At 41.7% G+C, this 22,536-nt stretch overlaps 1 protein-coding gene across 10 annotated transcripts in view; it reads right to left on the bottom strand.

Annotated features, from left to right (window-relative positions):
- The window catches only part of CFAP54 (cilia and flagella associated protein 54), a 238,111-nt gene that overhangs the window by 150,147 nt on the left and 65,428 nt on the right, over positions 1 to 22,536 (bottom strand). For all 10 annotated transcript variants that reach the window (XR_012905249.1, XM_075933796.1, XM_075933789.1 and 7 more), the window contains 7 exons: positions 22,204 to 22,374; positions 16,479 to 16,571; positions 15,033 to 15,218; positions 12,289 to 12,428; positions 4,514 to 4,661; positions 2,417 to 2,572; positions 1,271 to 1,393 (listed from right to left, as the gene is read on the bottom strand). Coding sequence is in view for 9 of the 10 variants with exons in the window: in XM_075933796.1 (XP_075789911.1) it covers positions 1,271 to 1,393; positions 2,417 to 2,572; positions 4,514 to 4,661; positions 12,289 to 12,428; positions 15,033 to 15,218; positions 16,479 to 16,571; positions 22,204 to 22,374 (1,017 nt within the window). In the remaining variant the exon portion in view is untranslated. The remainder of the gene's footprint in view (positions 1 to 1,270; positions 1,394 to 2,416; positions 2,573 to 4,513; positions 4,662 to 12,288; positions 12,429 to 15,032; positions 15,219 to 16,478; positions 16,572 to 22,203; positions 22,375 to 22,536) is intronic.

The following is a 22,536-nucleotide window of genomic DNA, read 5'->3' as shown; positions in this document are numbered from 1 at the left end:
TTCCATTTGTAAATAATCTTATATTTTAGAAAGTTTGTTTGTTTGTTTGTTAGTCCTGAAAGCTCTCCTAAATGATAAGAGCTAGAAATACAAAATTTTGAATGGATACTACTGATTTCCTAACTTAAATAACTGGATTAGTTATATCTCAAAATCGGTTCCTCCAGAGCCCCAATTGGGCCCACTGATAATTAGCTTGTAGTAGCATCTCATCATAGGCATTTGGTAGACTCTGTTAAGTGTGTCACAAACTGCAATTATGAGATCTTTTCCCTCTGGCTATGAACTAAGTAGTATGAACTAAGTAGTCCACTAGGCTTTTCTCAATTCTAAAGGTATGTCTACACAGCAAAGTTATTTCGCAATAACAGCTATTATTTCGAAATAACTTTCCTAGCATCTACACAAGCCAACTGCTATTTCAAAATTAATTCAAAATAGCGTAGGGCTTATTTCAAAATTGGTAAACCTCATTACACGAGGAATAGCAACAATTTCGAAATTGCTATTTCGAAATAAGCGCTGTGTAGAAGCTTATTTCGAAATAGGGAGCCTCCAGCCCTTCCCAACGTACCCTGCTGGCCACCCTGGCCACAAAGTAACTTCTGACCTGATGCCCTCCCGGAACCAGTTATGGCTGGCCTTAAATGCGATTCAGCATCCAATCAGCGTGGACGCGCTATTTCGAAACAGCAAAAAGCTATTTTAAAATGCATTTTGTGTGTAGACGCCTTATTTTGAAATAAGACATAACTATTTCGAAATAACTCTGTAGTGTAAACATACCCTGTGTAATTTATATAGTTCATTCACCACACCTTTGTCATCAAGAAATTAGTTAAATGTAAATGCGTTTTGTAAGCACATCACTAGCTATGTTAATTTCTTAAATAATATATAAGAGAAAAGTATTTCCAGTAAAATATGCTATGTTAATGTAATTGACATAGCTCATTCATTACGCCTTTTACTATATTTTCCCCGGGGGACGCCAGGTATTTCTGCTAGTAAATAAATAATAATCTATGCTCTGAACAAACTACTTAATAAAATTTCAGATTTTTAAAACTTAAGCAACAATAAACAGCATTACTAAAATTTGCTGATTCAAAACATAAATGTTTTTATACCACTACTTTTCAATTTAGGCCTTTATTCAAGAGTGCCAAACACTTCTTAAGGTCAGATCAGTAAGATGAAGGTTTGTCTATTTTTTTTCTGTATCTATTGAGCCTTAAGTCTACATTCCTAAACACAATAAGGTAAATACCTGTGCTGTATAATAGGAGGAGCAAGCTATCATATGCTGAATACTCTCATAACAACCTGTCTGTTTCCTCTGTAAGATAGAACTTGGGACTTCTTGCAGGACTGTTAGACACTTGATGAGAATCTGAAAGTAGAAGGATTACAGTATGAACTTAATGTGAACTTAAAAGCACTGAGCGGAGAAGTGGCATGGTTAGAAAAGGAACTGAGGAATCCTGCTTCTCAGAATCCCTTTCTTTCCCCTGCCCACCCCACCAAGCACCAGCTCCCACAGTCGTCTCAGAGCAGAGACTGGGACTCCCAAAACTAACCCAGGGTAGGTCTACACTGCCGAGTTTTTTCCAAAAAAACTTCACTTATGTCCACACTGCAACCACATTCTTTCGAAAAAAAATCAAAAGAACAGAGGGGTTTTTTGACATTGGTAAACCTCTTTCTACGAGGATGAAGCCTTTTTCCAAAAGAGTTCTGTCAGAAAAAGGCGTGTGTGGATGGCGAAAAGGGAGTTATTTCGCAAGGATAGGAAAGAGGAAGAAGCACAGGTGCCCCGATGGCCACTCCGTCCATAGTAATCACAGCTTAAATGTGAGATAGCGTCCATTCAGCGTGGACGCTATCTGTCGAAAAAGCAGATCGGGGCTCAAGAAGTCATTCAGATTTCATTTAGAAGATGCTTGCTTTTGTTTTTAAAAGATCTCTCCATTTAAAACAAAGTGAATTATTAAGACCCCATCAGTCAAAGTCATAGCTTGAAGAGAGATGATTATGATAAGAGTATTTCTTTGAGTGCTTGACTCTGTTTCCCTCAACACTACTGCTTGTTAACAAAATACAATCAGGGGTTATGGCTATAACTCTGGCATGTTTTAAATCTACCACATTACCACAGTGAACTCAATGGAATTACTCTGAATTTATACTAGCATATCTAAGAAAAGTATCCAGATTCATAGATTTTGAATCTTACAGGAATGGATGGAATAAATATTTGTGTCTTGTGAAATTATCAAAAGCATTAAAAACTGCTCTGAATATGCTTCTAAGAACACACTGCCCACATGTTTGGTTTGCCTTCTGTTTCTGTTATATATTATTTTTTTAATTCAGAAGATTTGTATGCAAGCAGCCTATCTTTTAATGCACTTACCTGAAGTACTGGCACTGAAGCAATCTTGTGATAGATAATCGGAGCAAGGAGACCATAACATTGAACAACAGCTTGCAGGACATAATTTGCATCATTTAACCAATTACTGAGTTCAATTGCCACCATCATTCTCTCACATTCAGTTAGTCTAGCAACCTGTAAATAGACAAACATTTTTATTCACATGTAAATTCTCTTGTTTAAATTACTTATCTCAGAGAGTAGAAGAAAGAGTAGAAGAAAAAATGGATCTGAGGGATCTGAGGAAGTGGGTCTGGCCCATGAAAGCTCATCATCTAATAAACCATCTTGTTAGTCTTTAAAGTGCTACATTGTCCTGCATTTTGCTAGAAGAAAAAAGACATTCTGTGTCTAAAGCAGCAGTATAACTACTTAGGATATAAGATGTCTGAATGTGAATAAATTTTACAGTGATCCCTGCAGTAAGTATATAAGGGTATGTCTACACTACCCCGCTAGTTCGAACTAGCAGGGTAATGTAGGCATACCGCACTTGCAAATGAAGCCCGGGATTTGAATTTCCCGGGCTTCATTTGCATAAGCGGGGAGCCGCCATTTTTAAAACCCCGCTGGTTCGAACCCCGTGCAGCGCGGCTACACGGGGCACGAACTAGGTAGTTCGAACTAGGCTTCCTAGTTCGAACTACTGTTACTCCTCGTGAAATGAGGAGTAACGGTAGTTCGAACTAGGAAGCCTAGTTCGAACTACCTAGTTCGTGCCCCGTGTAGCCGCGCTGCACGGGGTTCGAACCAGCGGGGTTTTAAAAATGGCGGCTCCCCGCTTATGCAAATGAAGCCCGGGAAATTCAAATCCCGGGCTTCATTTGCAAGTGCGGTATGCCTACATTACCCCGCTAGTTCGAACTAGGAGGGTAGTGTAGACATACCCTAAGACTCCAAAGGAAGACAGTGTTTTTGAACTAATTGTATCCTTTGACTATCAGCCTACAAAGCTTGGGCTTCAACATTAGTTGAGTGCATTAGTAGAAATGCAGACAACTTAGCAAAATGGAAATTTCACATGATAATCTCTCATATTTAATTGACAAGTGGGTATCAATTGCTTTCTTGCCTGGACATTTTAGGTCTGAATTCTGCAGTCCTTGCTTCTGTGTGCAGGCCCAGTGAAATCAATCATATGTTTCACAAAAGTAAGGACTACGGGATTGGATCCTTAGGTAAAATAAATGCAATGGGACTTGGAATAAAAATAAACTGAAAATCAAATCGATATACCTTTGCATTATTACTTTCAAAAAATACTAGATCACTTTTTTGGTGAGTGAGAGGAGCAAGAAAGAACTCAAAATACCTTTGCCACACTACCTGCAAACACTGTCCCCTGAAGCTCCCACTGGCCGGGAACAGGGAACCAGGGCCAATGGGAACTTTGGGAGACAGTGTATGCAGATGGCGGCAGCACACAGAACTACCTCCTCCCCTCACTCCTCAGGAGCTGTTGACAGGCATGCTGGCGGTTTCCAGGAGTCATGTGGAGCCAGGGTAGACAGGGAGCCTGCCTTTGCCCTGTTGCACTGACATCCCAGAGCTGACCAGTGGTGCTGGGCTGGAGCCTGCACCCCACACTGCCTCTTGCACCCTTGCCCAGACTCTCTGCGGTACCCTCAAAGCAAAAAAGTTTGCCCAATCTAGCCTATTACACGTTTAATATTAAATAAAAATACAGGCCGAGTCACAAAAACATTGATAAAGAAAAAATTCTAGCAACACTGAAACAGCACAAAATTAACAGTGATTTTTGTTTCTTTAGAACCATACAGAGCCCATACTGCAGTCAATGAAAGTCCTTCCACTGGCTTCAGTGTGCTTTGCCCCTGAATGAGGGGATAATTGATCTAGAAAATTCACTTTCACCAAAGATATAGAAATATCAACAAATGTTAAGAGGCCTTAAAAACACAGAAGATTGTACTTGATGGATGCCATGCTAATGAAGAATGAGATAAACCGCATTCACAGGTAATACATTGTACCATATACCATAGAATTTTGAGATACACTGGTCAAATAAAAAAGGTAAACTCAAACCCAGCATTAGTTTTAAGCCAAACATACTTGTCCATTGTACAGTATCTCATTGGAACAAATGGAATCACAGAAGAGTGCTCCTTCCTTAACATTAATCTCATTAATAATAAAAATGCTCCTAAGAAAGAGGTGCAAGAGGACTGGAGAAGTCTGGGATATAGCATCAAGACATAATCTACAAAAGATAAAAAAGGCAAAATGATGGTAAAAGTACATAATTGTGATATAGACATTCCACGTATAAACTGCATAATTTGTGAAAAATACAAATACTAATTAGATCATAAATCAAAAGAATTAATACAGCTGATGATTATCATGATGCAAATGAGATTAATTTCACTTAACACTGCCCAGTGATGTCAGTATTGCACTAGGATGGAGAAAAGTTTCCTACTTTGGTATGGGCTAGACAGAGACTATCCTGGGATGGCTTTTCAAATTCTTCCTCCTCTAGTGACGCCATTGTACCGTCATATTTTGACAACTTAGAAGCTATGTCCCTCTAAACTGTGCCTAGGCAGCTATCCAGGAGAGATTCGAGTGCCACACAGTTGAAAAGGCCCAGGGCTTTGTAGCCACATTGCTCCTGCAGCTACTCCAGGAACCCTCCTTTTGGCTGTGCAAAGTGTAGGGTGGGAGATATTGCCAGGTTTCCCCCCTTTCCCTCCTGTACTCTATGTCCATAGAGCAGGGGAGAGGGGACAGCCTGGCTCTGGACTGAGGACTGGAGCTGCTAAGGTCTGAGGTCTGAATTAGTGGAGTGTCCCAAGCTTGTGGGCAGTGGGTGAGTGAGTGCTTCTCTTAGGGTATGTCTACACTACCACCCTAGTTCGAACTAGGGTGGTTAATGTAGGCATCCGAAGTTGCAAATGAAGCCCGGGATTTAAATATCCCGTGCTTCATGTGCATCTTGCACGCGGCACGGAGTAGGTAGTTCGGATTAGGCTCTCTATTCCAAACTACCGGTATGAGGAGTATCGGTAGTTCGGAATAGAGAGCCTAATCCGAACTACCTACTCCATGCCGCGTGTAGCCGCGGGCACAGAGTCCGCACTAACGGGCATTTAAAAATGGCGGCGTCCGGCAAGATGCAAATGAAGCCCGGGATATTTAAATCCCGGGCTTCATTTGCAACTTCGGATGCCTACATTAACCACCCTAGTTCAAACTAGGGTGGTAGTGTAGACATACCCTTAAAGAGCCAGTCCACGGCCTTGGAGACTTCCCCAGCAGCCAGCTCCAGGGCTGGATTTATAATGAAACATACCGTGTCTTGGCACGCCTCTCCCTGCAAAAGCACGGGGCTGCCAGGACCAGGCAATCCAACAGTGGGCCTGGTACTCCACCCCACGTGCAGGGGGCAGCTACAATAGGGGGAAGTCCCTCTGCAGGAAAGACTGTGTTGGGGGCAGAAGAGCAAGGAGGCTCACTTATAGGCTGCAGCTTCAGGAGAGCTGACAGGAGGTTGTGAGCAGCACGAACACAAGCTGGAAGGCTTCAGAGGAGCACAGGGCAGCCACACAGCCAACTGGAGAAAAGCAGCACTTTCAAGTGGGAAAAGTGATGCTTCTCTCCAACTGCCAGGTGCGTGGTTACCCAATGTTCCTCTGAATCCTTCCAGCCTATATTCATACCACTGGCCACAGCCTGGTGGCTGCTCATGGTGTGGGGGAGGGGCACTTCTCCAGGCACAGGAACTGAGGGGTTAGGTAGGGCTGCTGAGCAAGGTGTGTGGGCGGGGGAAAGTCTGGGCCCCCAGAAAGGCAGGGCATCGGATGGAAGCTATAGCGCTGCAGGCCCAGCACTGAAGCAGAGCTGCCATTGTGGGGCGGGAGATGACTGACAAAAGAAATACAAAGATCTGTAAGGCCATGGAGGATAGCTTCAGGCACCCCAATGGCCCTGTGCTGGTTCGCCTGGAGGTGAAAGAAGGGGGCACAGTTCCATCAGCCACCAGATTGCCCCTACCCCCCCACCCACCCCAGGCTTTCTATCCCCCATCCACGCTCCCCTTCATCCACAGGAGCAGCCACTCACCAGGTAGCAGCCAAAAGCAGTGCAACATTTCAGGGGCTGGAATACTCAGGAGGAGGGGGCATTGCAGTCACACAGCCAGTTGCCGGAGAAAAGCAACGCTTTCCCTCTTCAAACTGAGGCTTTTTCCTACTGTCTGTGCAACTAAAGGGCTCTTCATCCCCCTGCCCCTGCCATGGGCAGCCACCAGATGGTGGCCAGCAGCATAAATATGGGCTTGAAGGCTTCAAAGGAGCATTCGGTAGCTGCACATCTGGCAGCTGGAGAGAAGCAGTGCTTTCCTGCTTCAAAGCACAGCTTTTCTCCAGCTGGCTGTGCAGCTGTCCTGTGCTTTTCTGAAACCTTCCAGCTCATGTTCTTGCTGCTGGCTGCCACCTGCTGGCTCTCTTGAGTCTGCAGCCTACAGGTGAGCATCCCTGCTCTCCTGCCTCCCACACAGTCCTCTTTGCAGAGGGACTGTCCCCTGCACAGGAGGTGGGGTGGCAGGCCTGGTGCTGGACTGCCTGGCCCTGGCCACCCGAGTTGTTGGGGAGGCCCCATGTCAAGGCACGGTATGTTTCACTGTAAATCTGCCCCTGCTTAAAGAAACTTCCCCAGCAGCCAGCATACACACTGTCTCTGGGTCACACACAAATATACAGACACACTTCCTCTGGGTCACACACACAGACAGAGTCTCTTGTTCAAATACACACAGACACACACTATCCCTGGGCCACACAAAGCACATACACCAGGGCCGGGCACTAATTTTTGATGGGGGCCGCTCCAAGAATTTGGAAAGTGATCAAGGGCCACACTCTTCCATTATATTAATGGAGGAAGTGCAGGGTCTGGGACGGAGGCTGGGTGCAGAAGGGAGCTTGGGGTAAGGGAGGGCGTTTAGGTGAAGGAGGCAATTATGACCTGGGGCAATGGGCTGAGATGCCAGGGATGGGACTGTGACCTAGAGCAGGAATTTGGGATACAGGAGGGGGTGCAGGGATTTGGGTTGTGAACTAGGGCAGGAAGGGACTGTGATCTGGGGCAGGGGATTGGGGTGCCAGATCTGGAATGGGATATGAGTGCAGGAGGGGGGGCAGAGGATTTGGGTATGTGGAGTAAGGTGCAGGAATGGGGGGGTACAGGGTTGGGAAGGGAGGAACTGGGGTGCCAGAGGCAGGGTCTGACCAGAAGACTTACTAGCGAGCAGCTTGTTTATGAATCAGCCTCTCTGCTAGCCAGTGTTCTCTCTCAGATACAGGGCAGCACAGCTTCACAGGTGATTAATCAGCCCCACCCAGTCAGTCAGCTCCCTGCATAGAGTCCTGAGCCTCTGACTGGGCAGGGCTGATTAATCACCTGTGAGGCTGTGGGGTGCAGTTTAGAAAGAACACTACTGCCTGTCCTGCTCCCCCATAGGCTGCAGCGATGTGCTCTGGAGTTCTTTGTGCTTTGTGGCTGCCTGTTTTTGAAACAGACAGCTCCCATTGGCAGCTCCTAAAACTTTACCCTCACCCTTCCAGACTCACAGTTTTTAAAGAAAAACAGCCCTGCAGCCACATTTCTGAGCGGCATGCAGGTGGGGCAAGACAAGCAGGGAGCCTGCCTAGAGCTTCCCGCAGTATCCGTGGGCTGGATACGGTGAGTTGGCAGGCCTAATCCGGCCCGTAGGCCGTATTTTGCCCAGGCCTGACATACACTCTCTAGGCCACACACATTGCTTTTTGGTCACACACACAAACTGTCTCTGGGTCACACACTCGGTTTCTGTCACAGTCACCTTCCAACACATAATTGTATTATTGTTGTTGTTACTTCTTTCTACTTCCTGCAATGCACATATTCTCTAATTTTATTCTTTCAATGCATGATATTTTACTGTTTTGACTGCATTTCATATTTTTTACTTCTCTTACACTTAAATTTAATTCTTTGAGTAGTGAGTATGAAAATCCTTAACCTGTCCTGGCTGGAGTAATTATTCCTACGGTAACTTTTTAAAAATATATTTTATATCTAGGTTTTTTGTTTCTACTGGTGGCACACATCTGTACATACCTCGATGCATTGCGCAAAATTTATTCTGCACATGGATGGAAAAATTAGAAAACTTTTCTTGGAAGTTATTTCAAGGCTATAACAGGCTATTTATTTTCTAATCAGTCTCTTCTTCTATTACTGCTGTTTGTGAACATTATTATTTTGTACTGTAATGCCTAATGCCTATATTCAAGTATCAGAGCACCATTGAACTAGCCATTGTACACACATGCACATTAGGGATGTAACTGTGTAGTCCACTACATGATTAACCAATAAGCTTTACCCTCTGATATAGAAACAGCAAGGTGGGGAGGAGCTGGTGCTCGTGAGGAGCTGACTTAAAGCACTGGATGCACCTGCCCTCCCACTCCTCTATGCTGCTGCCTCTAATAAAAAGGCAGCAGCCGAGAGGGTGAGGTCCCCACTGGTTTCCCCCAGCACCAGCTCTGCGGTGCCGCGTGAAAGCTGGTTCCTCCCAGAACATAAGAACATAAGAACAGTCATACTGGGTCAGACCAAAGGTCAATCTAGCCCAGTAGCCTGTCTGCTGACAGTGGTCAGAACCAGGTGCCCCAGAGAGGGTGGACCGAAGACAATGATCAAGCAATTTGTCTCCTGCCATCCTTCTCCAAACTCTGATAAACAGAGGCCAGGGGTACCATTTCCATCCCCTGGCTAATAGCCTCTTATGGACCTAACCTCCATGAAATTATCTAGCTTCTCTTTAAACTCTGTTATAGTTCTAGCCTTCACAGCCTTCTCTGGCAAGAAGTTCCACAGGTTGACTACACGCTGTGTGAAGAACTTTCTTTTATTAGTTTTAAACCTGCTACCCATTAATTTCATTTGGTGTCCTCTAGTTCTTCTATTATGGGAACTAATAAATAACTTTTCTTTATCCGCCCTCTCCACACCACTCATGATTTTATATACCTCTATCATATCCTCCCTCTGTCTCCTCTTTTCTAAACTGAAAAACAGCACCAGTCGCATTAACCTCTCTTCATATGGGACCCATTCCAAACCCCTAATCATTTTAGTTGCCCTTTTCTGAACCCTTTCCAAAGCCAAAATATCTTTTTTGAGGTGAGGAGACCACATCTGTACACAGTATTCAAGATGTGGGCGTACCATAGTTTTATACAGAAGCAGTAAGTTATTCTGTGTCTTATTTTCTATCCTTTCTTAATAATTTCTAGCATCCTATTTGCCTTTTTGACCACCGCTGCACACTGTGGGGAAGTTTTCAGAGAACTATCCACGGTAACTCCAAGATCTCTTTCCTGATTTGTTGTAGCCATATTAGCCCCCATCATACTGTACATATAGTTGGGGTTATTCTTCCTGATGTGTATCACTTTACACTTTTCCACATTAAATTTCATTTGCCATTTTGTTGCCCAATCGCTCAGTTTGGTGAGATCTTTTTGGAGTCCCTCACAGTCTGCTTCTGTCTTGACTATCCTAAACAGTTTAGTATCATCCGCAAACTTTACCATCTCACTGCTTACCCCTTTCTCCAGATCATTTATGAATAAGTTGAAAAGGATTGGTCCCAGGACTGACCCTTGGGGGACACCACTAGCTACCCCTCTCCATTCTGAAAATTTACCATTTATTCCTACCCTTTGTTTCCTGTCTTTTAACCAGTTCTCAATCCAAGAAAGGACCTTCCTTCTTATCCCATGGCAATGTAATTTACACAAGAGCCTTTGGTGAGGGACCTTATCAAAGGCTTTCTGAAAATCTAAGTATATGATATCTACTGGATCCCCCTTGTCCGCATGTTTGTTAACCCCTTCAAAGAACTCTAACAGATTAGTAAGACAGGATTTCCCTTTACAGAAACCATGTTGATTTTTGTCCAGCAAATTATGTTCTTCTACATGCCTCACAATTTTATTCTTTACTATTGTTTCGACTAATTTGCCCGGTACTGAAGTTAGATTTACTGGTGTGTAATTGCCAGGATCGCCTCTAGAGCCCTTTTTAAATATTGGTGTCACGTTGGCTACCTTCCAGTCATTAGGTACGGAAGCCGATTTAAAGGATAGGTTACAAACCACAGATAAAGTTCAGCAATTTCCCATTTGAGTTCTTTTAGAACCCTTGGATGAATGCCATCTGGTCCCGGAGATTTGTTAACATTAAGTTTTTCTATTTGTTCCAAAACCTCCTCTAATGACACTTCAATCCGGGACAGTTCCTCAGATTCATCACCCATGAAGGGCGGTGCAGATTTGGGAATCTCCCTAACGTCCTCAGCCGTGAAAACTGAAGCAAAGAAATCATTTAGTTTATCCGCAATGGCTTTATTGTCCTTGATTGCTCCTTTTATAGCTCGATCGTCTAGGGGACCCACAGGTTTTTTAGCAGGCTTCCTGCTTCTAATGTACTTAAAAAAACATTTTGTTATTTCTTTTTGAGTTTTTGGCTAGCTGTTCCTCAAAATCTTTTTTTGCTTTTTTTATTACATTTTTACACTTGATTTGACAGTGTTTATGTTCCTTTCTATTTATCTCACTAGAATTGAACTTCCACTTCTTAAAAGATGCCTTTTTGTCCCTCACTGCTTCTTTTACATGGTGGTTAAGCCACGGTGACTCTTTTTTAGGTCTCTTGCTATGTTTTTTAATTTGGGATATACATTTAAGTTGGGCCTCTATTATGGTGTCTTTAAAAAGTTTCCATGAAGCTTGCAGGGATTTGGCTCTAGTCAAAAGTATCAGAGGCAACAGCGCAGGGCAGCAGGCAGCTGGGTCTACACTGGGAGCTGGTTCTTAAATTGGCTCACGTTGCAGACCAGCTCCCACCTGCCACCCAGTGCTGCTGCCTTTATTACAGAGGCAGCACTGAGGAGTGGCAGGGGGCTCCTCAGGAGTGGGACCAGGAGTGCACTGGCTGCCAGCACCACCCCCGGGAACTATCAAATAGTCATGGAACCAATAAGATTTCATGTGGTTATATAACTATTCAATTACACAATATCTACATCCCTTACGCATATTGAAAACACAGTTCATATACCAAAGAGTTAATATTTTCCTTTATCTTGTTGATTTTAGCGAAAAATTCTTAATACATTGTTTTTGTGCTTTTTTCCGGAAGATGTCTTCTTTTTTTAAACCTTAGCCTTATAACTTCTTACCTGCATTTTAAGATGTAAAGAATAAATTCTTTGTTTCCCTTCATTGATTATATCTCCTATAAGAATGGTTCTCACCCAGGGATATGCATACTCCTAAGGGAAGGGGAGGACAAGATCCAGCCCACAGGCCACATCCAATCCACCAAGACTTTGGATCCAGTCTCCAGGCCACCCCACCAGAATGCTCAGGCAGGTTCCCTGCCTGTTGCAGCCCCAGGCCACTCCAAGGCTATGTCTACACTGGCAGCTTCTTGCGCTAGAATGATAAAATCTTAGCCTTACTCAAACTATCTGGAAGTCTAGATCCAGGTTCTGCATGCTTGGCACCAGAAAATGAGGCAAACAAAATTAATGTACATTTCCTAAAAAATTTAACATGTCTTGACCGAGAAAATATTATTACAAAGGGAAAAACATGCAAATACTAGTTATAATGAAAACACTATTCATTTCATGACACTATATATTTTATATGACAAAGTTAATAATTGTGATTTATTTTTAGAGCATCTTTCATACTAGAAGTATAAGCCCATTACACTACAAAATAAAATGTTTTAATTGTTATTTTAAAATAATTTTTGCCAATTACCTGTTCTGAGATACAGTCAAACTGTTTCTAGCAGAAATAATTGTTGGATCAGCAGATGATGAAGGAGCCAATACAAAATAGTTCCAGATTGGTGAAAATGCTTTTTTGGCTAATGTATAGTAGCCTGTCTGATAGGCAATCTACAAGAAAAGCATAGTTTTGAAAGCACATGATTTTTATGCTACAAGTCATTAGCAAATATTATAATCTACTATATATTTGAGAAGGGTTGTCTAACAAAGAGTGAGGAAGCCTGTCTGTCTGACGGTCCATTTGTTCAAGAATTCCTCCTAAACGGTAAGAGTTAAGATAACCAAATTTGGCATGCAGCTTCCTCTTACCATAACTTAAAGCAAGATACAGGTTGGTTGTGCCAGGACAATGGGATTGGACCAGGAATGTGATTGTTTCTCCTACAATAAAAAAGGAGGGTTCTGATAGCAGGGATAGTTACAGAATATAATGACCACAGCGGACAGCAAGAGCCAGAGATGTGAACCAGTACAGGATAACCCCTTTTGGATAGCCTTGGGAAGCAGTGGAGAAAGTGACAATTATCTCCTATATATTTGAGAGAGTTTGTCAGTTTGTGTGTCAGTCTATCCCCCAGCTGGGGGACATGCACCCCTCTCCAACTGCAGCATCCATGGAGAGGCGCGTCTCACGTGGCCCTAAGCTACTGCAGTGAGAGAGGGCTGGAGCTGTCCTCTCTCCCTGGGGCAGCCTGCATACTGAACCCCTCATCCCCAACCCCACCCCAGAGCAATGATTTAAAAGAAGAAAAACAAAAAATATTTGAGTTAAGGACCTGAACAACACTGGGTGAATATTCTAGTCTAATATATATTTGAGATAATTTGTCTGTCTGTGTGCCTGTCTGTTTCTTCAAGAACTTCTAAATGGTAAGAGTTGGGCCCACCAAATTTGTTATGTAACTTCCTCTTATCATAAATTAAATGATAATTATGGAAGTCTGGAAGTCTAGATCCAGGTTCTGCATGCTTGGCACCAGAAAATGAGGCAAACAAAATTAATGTACATTTCCTAAAAAATTTAACATGTCTTGGTTAAATTTGAGTTTGGTTGTGCCAGGAAAATGGGATGTGCCTGGAATAGGTGGGAGCACGACTTCCATCCAGGACTGTGCCAGTCCCTAGCCTTCCACCTCCCAGGAGCCTTTTAGGGAGAATGAGGGAGGCTGACACCCCCAACCCACCCCTGATTGATATGGAAATATTGCTGGCTGTTCCACTTCATCAGGGAGTGAGGGAAAAGTGCACAGTTTGCTGCGTTCCTCACTCTAGCTGGGGAGTGCAGGAGGCAGACAAACCTGGAGTTGCCCCAGCTGAAGGACAAGCACCACTCCCACAGATGTGTTCACTGGAGCTGCAGCAGCCATGGAGAGGTGCTTCTCACATGGCCTCAAGCAGTTGATGTGAGAGAGGACTGGAGTAGTCCTCTCTCCCCGGGCAGCCTGTATACTGAACCTCTCCTCTTCAGCCCCAGCCCAGAGCAATAATTTTAAATCAAGAGTACATTTTCATTTTATTTTCCACAAAAAATTAATTGAATTAAGGACCTGAGCAATGCTGGGTAATTTTTCTAGTTATGAATGAGGAGTCCTGTGGCACCTTAAAGACTAACAAATTTATTTGGACATAAGCTATCATGGGTTGGAGCCCACTTCATGAAATGCATGGTAATTATGAATGTAAGTGTTATTTACATAGCCATTTCAAGTCAATTCTGACTACAGTAATAAGCAAATTTTTAACTCTTATAATCCCGTCCCTTTCCTATATTACATCTTTGAGAGTACTATCAGAACTGTATCTGAGTAAAATAAATGCAATATCCATTTGATTCTGCTAGAATTTATAGGTTTTGAGTTTCAGGACCAGCATCAGAAAGGGTGGAATAAAGCCTGGGCATTCCCCTGCATAGAATCCCTGTGTAGAAATCATGTAGATGTTGCTACAGTTTGCACAACTGTAGTAATTCCTTCTGTGTTTTCTCTATAACTACTACTACTGCAACAGCCACATTGCCACAGATAGCCAAATAGCCAACCATTCCTGTGCACAGATCTTGCCTCTGTAGATCTAGGGTAATACTTCTCATGGCTTTCCAAAATCAACAGGGCTGGAAAGTTTCACTCTTTGTCCAATGTGCGGGTCTCTCAAATTCTTCTTTGTTGAGGAGACAATTTAGAAGAAGTGTAACAAAGTTGCCTCACAGAGTTTTCTTGAAACCTGTTGCTGGTTTCTCTTTTGAATGGTTTAGATTTGCCCCCAGGAAAATTTAATTCAATCTTTAATCCTCAGTCCTGAGAAAGTCCCACTAAGATGATCTGCTATTTGCCTGAAACCCCAAAAGAAAAGGAAACAGGAGGATATGAAGAAGGGGGGGGGAGGGGAACACCAACAGACAAAAAAGGGATTAAACAGGAAGTGACCAACATAGAAAAAGAAAGAAAAAGTCAAGAGGTCTGATCTAAAAACTTCTCCCACCTTGAGATGATACTCCACATTATTTTTGAAGTCAGAATTAACAAGAGTGCTATATTTTATCATTTGTTGTTTTAAAGTTGTAATATTTCCTATTTACGTTTATTGGAAAATTCTGAAATTTTGTCTTGGAACCTGATTTTAAAAAAAAAAAGTTTGGGACACTACTCATGGGAACAGAAACAAATCTTGAACCAAATAAAAAACATGAAAGTATTAATTAAAAATCAAATCTACCTGTGTCAGGTATGTTCGAGCAGTAGTAGCAGAAAGTGGTGGATAAGCAAGGATTGGTTTAGTTGTTTCCCCAATGGCATCACCAATAAGCTTTCCATCAGAGGAATATGCTGCAACTGCAAACATATATTTTTCATTGGGCTCTAAGCCTTTTATTTCCAAAAGGCTTTTTCCATCAGCTGGTATCTGTTAACAAAAATATTACTAATTACGTGTACTGCATATAACAAGAAGTAAATAAAATAGAGTAAATTTTTATTGTAAGGTCTTTTGTTTATTTATGAATCAGTTCTTTCATATAATGAAAATTACAACCCATCAAATTCACTGATACAAAAAATGTACCTAGCCTATAAAATACATGAAGTTTCCAGGGCAGGTGTCATGGAATGTTAGGATCAGATTATGGTAGTATACTTGGGGAGACTGGTAAAGCAGATAGATAGTCTACAAGTTTCCTTTCTTGAAAGCAGGAGAAAAAGATCTAGGCCCGTCTAGAGAGTGGCTGAGTACAAAGAAAAGGGCTAAGTATAGAGCCTAAAAGGGTTCTAATTCTCTCTCCAAAGAGTATAGAGGCCTTCATGTTTGAATATGACTGATGAGAGACACCTTTATAACCCCAAAAGTGCAGAGAAGATAAATCTAAGGTAATGTCCTTTTAAAAAGGAAAGACAGCTCCATCTTTATTTTTATGTAATGAAAATATTAAAAGTACCAACACTTATTAATTTCTCAAGTCTGTTTTAAATTTCCCTCTTTCCATTTTTATAGTCTTGTGAGCATCCCAGTAACCGAGGTAGAAACTGTAAACAGATGTTATACTTTTATCTACTTTATTCTTTATTTTGTAGAGACTTCTTTGAATAAAATCGCTATAGTAAAAGGGGGCACTTATGTAATGTATACTCAAAAGCATTCTACTCATTATTGTAAGGGTGCTCCTACACAGCGGGGCTTAACTCGAAATAAGCTAGGCAAATTGAGCCACATCAATTACGTAGCTTATTTCAAAATTGGGAGCATCTACACAGCACTTACTTTGAAATAGAGGACTCTTCTTCTGACTTCCTTTACGCGTCATACAATGAGGGTTACAGAAGTCGGAGTAAGAAGTCCTCCAGCTTGACAGCATTTCAACTTTATTTTGAAATAACTGCCTGCTGTGTAGACACGGACAAATTTTATTTCAGAATAGCACTAGTTATTTTGAAATAATGTTGCTGTGTAGATGTACCCTGAAAGAGCTCCAGAGCGAGTGTTATAAGACCTGCAGAATTTAAAATACTTGAAATAAAGATCAAAAGCGTGCCAAAGATTTGGCCAACTAGCTGATTAGATATAGATGGGGAAAAGAGTAGATGACAGAGATACACTTTCCAGTGAAAGCTGTTTAGTAAGGCATTTAGTAAGGGAGAATCACTTGCACAGGTTTTATCTTGGTCTTACCTCTTCTCCTGCATTTGGAAGATGATGATTATTTAACCTTACTTTTAAGTTGCTTCCTGCTGCTACACAGCCCAAAATAGTGTACCATGAAACCTTTTGAGAAAAAGACAACTTAAATAGTTGAAATCTACAATTATCTCTAATTTATTAAAATTTATTCAGAAGAAATATTGTCTAATAAATAATTTATTATATTAGCTGAATAAGAATAAAGACTTCAAAGTGAATGTAGTTATTAGGACAGTTGTTAAATTAATAGCACTAGAAAATAACTGCATAGGTTAGTCAGAAAGGGTGTAAGAAAAAGCTATATCTATCCTGCAAGCTAGGGTGTGATTTCCCTAATCTCACACACATACTCATTCTAGCTCAATGACAGCAATAGGTTGAACGTCTCGAATCCAACACCCTCTGGTCCAGCAACATCAGTGGTCCAGTATGATTTTAGTTAGCCAGATGTCCACTTATCATGGGTATGGTCAAGTTTCTCGTGGTCCCATAGAGTTTGTTTAGTGCCACCAGTCCTGGCGCTCAGTGTTCTGTGCTTTATTTAGCTCTAATTTACTCCTAAATGTCATCTAAGCATATGTCTACACTACAGGATAAGATCAAATTAAGATACAAAACTTCAGCTAAGTTAATTGCATAGCTGAAGTTGAAGTACCTTAACTCGACTTTTGGTGCTGTCCACACTTAAGGAAGTCGAAGTAAGAGCACCCTCCCTTTGACTTCCCTTACTCCTCATGGAAGCAGGACTACTAGCATCGACCAGAGTGCCCCCTCTTAGTTCGAATGAATTAGCGTGTCTTCACTAGACCTGCTAATTCAAGATGGACAGCAGCAGTTCTGATCTTCTCTGTAGTGTAGACATAGCCTAAGAGCCCAGTAAGCAGTAAAAGTGTTTGTAATGCTGCTAGACAATATTGACCTCCCATAGTCCAGCAAATTCTCTGGTTTGGCACCAATCAAGTCCCAGGGGTTCCAGACTAGAGAGAATCAAGTTGTAGCACCAGTACTAGCAGTGTAGCTACAATAGCATAGGCAGTGGAGCAAAGGTTCAGCTTAGCCATGCCAAATACAAACCCACATGAAACTGATGGATATGTACTTAGTATGGTTAAGCTCTGTGGGTATGTCTATACAGCAAAGTTATTTTGAAATGAGCCCTTATTTCGAAATAACTTTCCTAGCGTCTACACAGCCAAACCACTATTTCGAAATAAATTCCAAATAGTGGTTCTCTTACTTCGAATTTGGTAAACCTCATTCTACGAGGAATAACACCAAATTCAAAATAGCTGTTTCGAAATAAGTGCTGTGTAGACACTTATAACAAAATAGGGGGCCTCCAGCCTTCTCAGGGTGCCCTGGTGGCCACTTCAGCCTCAACCAAGAACGCTTCTCTCCCTCCTCCGCTCCCTGGAGCCCTTAAAGGGGTTGACTCTGGCCACAGTGCTTGTGCCAGCTCCTAGCCTGCCAGCCCAGAGCCAGCAGTCACTGCCCCTGACCCAGTGGCCCCAAAACATAAGCCAGCAAGCCACTGGCAGCCAGCCCTCCACCGCTTCCCAGGAGCAGTCTGCCAGTTCCCAGGAGCCTGCCAGGGCCCGGAGAAGGTGGGCGCCTTCCTGGTCCAGAGTGGAGATCATGGACCTTATTCAGGTTTGGGGGGATGCCCCCAACGTCCATGATCTCCGCACTAGACGGAGGTACATGACCATCTATGACAGGATAGCTGCCAGCCTGGCCACCAAAGGCCATGTGCAAGCCCAGGAGCAGGTCTGCATGACAATCAAATTGGTCTGGCGAGACCCCCAACCCTAAGCTTCCCTTCCCCCTTCTTTCCCTTGCTTCCCCCTTCCAACTCCCTCCTCCCAGGTTTCCCTTCCCTCTCCTGACTTCCTTCCCCAGTCTCACCAGAGTTTCATTCCCTCCCCCCCCCCCCAGTTTTGTTAAATAAAGAGAGTTTGTGTTCATGAAAATACGTGTATTTTATTTGACATCAGGAAGGGGGGTTAGAGAGGGGTAAGTGGAAGGACGTGAGGGAGGAATGAGGCACAAGCCCCCAGTGGGGCAGACCACGGAGGCTCTTAGTGCTCCTCAGGGTGGAAGCTCTCCTGCAAGACCTGATACTGACAGCCCCCCAGTGGACCTCCCGGATGGCAGCCTGCAGAAAGTGCAGCCAGGCTCACAGCAACGCGTCCAAGAGAAGCACCAGAGTGCCCAGGAGCAGCTCTGGCTCCATGCTACAGAGTATGCAAAGACAAAATGCTTTGCTGTCCCTCATCGAGGTAGATAAGCTAGCAGGGAAGCCTGAGAACTGGCTGTCTGGGAGGGTCCTTTTAAGCACAAACCTCAGTTAGCCTCAGGCAGCAGCCCCACACAGTAAGTCCTGACTTGGTGCCCTGCTGGAACTAGTTCCGGCCAGCCTTAAATGCGATTCAGAGTCCACTCAGTGTGGATGCGCTATTTCAAAATAGCAGCATGCTATTTTGAAACGCATTTTGTGTGTAGACGTGTTATTTCGAAATAAGCTATTTCGAAATAACACTGTAGGGTAGACATACCCTGTCTCTCTGCTACTGCTTCAATGCTACTGTGACTACACTGCTATCTATATTTGTGATATCTTAATGTGAGCTAACAGGAGTACATGTATGCAAACAGGGGAAGCAGACTCAGATCCCTAGCTCAAAGTGTAGACATAAATAAATATATATGCTGATGCTCTTCTACAGCCTCTCCAATGAGGCTCAGACATGACCCAAGGAGACTGCCTCAGCTAGTAAGAGAGTTGTTAGGTTTTAATGCCCACTTATGCAGTCCTTTTGGCCTCAAATTAAATTGTCAATAACAATGCCATTTTTTATAGTGGTTTTCATGATGGGGCCTCCTGGGCCCTCACTGAGCAAAGTACTTAGGCAAGTAAGCACATGAGGACTAAACTGTCAAGTATGGGTTCTCTTGGCCAGGCTACCATATAGCCAGATCTATCTCAGCAGTCTCACCATGTCACATTGATAGCAACAAGGCTTATCTACCAATAAAATGGAGCTTGTCAGAGTCCAGCACTCAACACCATATATGGGCCTCACACCACACCCAGACCACTCCCAGAGCACAAACAACACCAAATATGGTATTAGGCAAGAACATAAAAACTTCTCTGCACTTAGCTTTGGGGCGATATTGGAAGACAGAATCTGAGTCTGGCTTAGGACTGATCACCCAAAGGCCACCTCCCACCCACCGAATCTAAAAAGTTTAAAAAGGGGTATACAAATCTTGAGCATGCTACGTTTCCTTGTGTGTCTTTGTGTTGTTGTTGCTGAGTTTGTAAGTATTTAATTTACCCCCACTGTTGTTAAGTTGTTTAAAAGAGACAAGTTAGAAAAAATATTGCTCTGTGGTAACTTTTACCCTTGCTATTGTCAGTGTTAAAGAAACAGGTTTTTTTAAGTGTGTATATATTTGGCTTAGCTGTAACTTAGGTAGGGTCTAAAAGTTGTTGTATGGTAAATATTAGGTAGTTGTTCATTATATTAGGTAAATGTTAAGTAAATATTAGGAAGTTGTTCAGCTTAATAAATCACTCCTTCTTTAGCAAAATTTGTTGTCTTGCCATCATTCTGCATTTTCACTGGGTATTTGGCCTAAAGCCTCTGGGACTCCTGCCATTTTATCGAACCAAGCACCAACATAAACCTTATCCTGAGACCACTGAAGTCTATAAAAAAACTTCCATTGACTTAAGAGATATTGAATTAGGCCCAATATCTTCAATATGGCTTTTTACATATTTAAAATCAAACTTGTGATTAAATGCTCTACTGAATAAGGACATTGTTCACTAGGAAATGGATTACCTAAATTTACATACAGTAGGCCTATGAATAGACCACAGATAATGCTAAATTCAAATCCATAATCTAAACATTAAGGATTCCATTCCAGAATCTCTTAAATCATGTAATTATGTTGGCGTGACCTAGACTTATTTTGTTTCTCTACATTTTGTGGCACTATCTTGTATGTAAAAATAAATAACAACAACAAAAGGAAGAGCTGGACTTCTTATGCCAGCACTAACTAAACAAAATCACAATTAACATAGGACAAGACTCTGAAACCCTTACAGCTGTTCAATAATTCATGCATGGTCACCCTGAAATCAACAGTTCCACATGTGAAGTAATATGCTACTTACCATAGTATCAGAATCTCTCTCTTAATATTACAGCTTTATTCAACTGGTGACAGTTTTCTTCAACATTTCACAAGAGAATGTGTCCTTTTAGTTTTAGGTTATGTTGCACCTTTCTTTACAAAATCCAGCAAAATGTGTGGCTACACATTCATTACAAATATGTACAATATTAAACATACTAAAGTACAATTCTGAACAGATACCATTTTACTTATTCTTAGGGTGTGCTTTTCTTGCTTAAAATTTTACTAATTGTTAGGAGACAATTCGTCCATTTTCAAACTAATATTTACTGGTCCTGCTTTGGGCAAGCAGCTGGACTTGATGGCCTCCTGAGGTCTCTCCCAGCTCTAGGATTCTGTGGCAGATTTTTTTTCATGACAGGAAACAATTTTTTAATTCATATTGGAATAGATTTGAAGCTTTTTTTACTTTCATTGCAAGAAATGTATGCACCTTTATTTAAATGTAATTTAGGAGAGTATGCTATTTTAATTAAGAATGATTTTTTAAAAAAATCTCTGTCTGATATCAATTTAACACACACGTGTATTTTCAGGGGAAAAAGTCTCCCAGAAAGTCTGTCTTAACAAATGATAAAAAAATAAACATATTGCACCATCTAGTGGTGAAAAAGCTTCAGAGGGGTTGCCAAGTTAGTCTGTACAGGATAAACTGAAAAAAACAACAAATAATATAGTAGCACTTTAAAGACTAACAAAACATGTAGATGGTATCATGAGCTTTTGTGGGCACAGCCCAGTTCTTCAGATGACTGGAGTGGTACACAAAAGCTCATGATACCATCTATATGTTTTCTTAATCTTTAAAGTGCTACCATACTATTTGTTGTTTTTTAAGTTTATGCATTGAGCGGTGAATACCCTATAAGATCTGTTAAAAATTCATTATGCCATATATTAAACAAAGTGGAATAAATACCCATTCCTATAACAAAATGTTAAATATAGGATACTTTACCCAGCTTTAAAACTTTTGAAAATTATTATATAGGGCATCAATGGAAGGATATTGTCACACAGTTAATTTAAAGTTGTGATTCAATCAATTGATCCTAATAAAATATACAAAGTCTGAAAACAATATTTCCAGAATTTTTTTAATAACTGAACAGCATGAATGTTTGAAAAGATTTACTATTAAAATTCATTCTTGAGAAAACTGCAGAGAGTGGTTATTTTATACACCAAATTAAAGTGTGTGTTGTGTCTGTTGAGCAGAAAGATTAGTAGTTGACAGGAAGCATAAACAGATGGTATATGGCAGTAACAGAAGAAAAGAGACTACAGGAGAAGAAATGTTAAAGGTAAATGTGAAGGTTACAACAGTGAATCACAAGTGACTCTCATAGATGAGAATTTATAATTTATTCAATTAAAACAACTTATTCTACCCAAGAATGATAAAGACCACTGTAATAAATATATTACTGAAGCAACTTTCTTTACTATCATTTATAGCTTAATATATTTCTTATGGAGTCATTATGAAGAGCATTACCTGAACATCTGAGGTGAATGGGGCTGGTTTAAATGTCATGGAACAATGTGATCTGGAAAGCAATAGAGGAGGAGGGGGAATTCTATTTTTCTTGCTAGCCGTCGCTTGTTTCATATTAGACCACAATGAATTTTGTTCAGCTTCAACCTTCTGAATTAAAGCAAATGCATCCTATGGTGAAGAATAAGAACAGAACAGAAAAAATCAAGGTGGAAAATCAAACAGAAGAGAAAAATCAAATTGTATGTTATATTTGCAAAATATCTCCAAAATGAATAGCACTATGATAAAGTACTCCTTACAGCTGAGACCCCCTCACAGTGCCTCAAGTAT

This window comes from Pelodiscus sinensis, chromosome 1 (genome assembly GCF_049634645.1).
Source record: "Pelodiscus sinensis isolate JC-2024 chromosome 1, ASM4963464v1, whole genome shotgun sequence".
Taxonomy (NCBI): Eukaryota; Metazoa; Chordata; order Testudines; family Trionychidae; genus Pelodiscus; species Pelodiscus sinensis.
The sequence above is the reverse complement of the archived record's forward strand: the minus strand, read 5'-3'. Positions and strand labels throughout refer to the sequence as shown.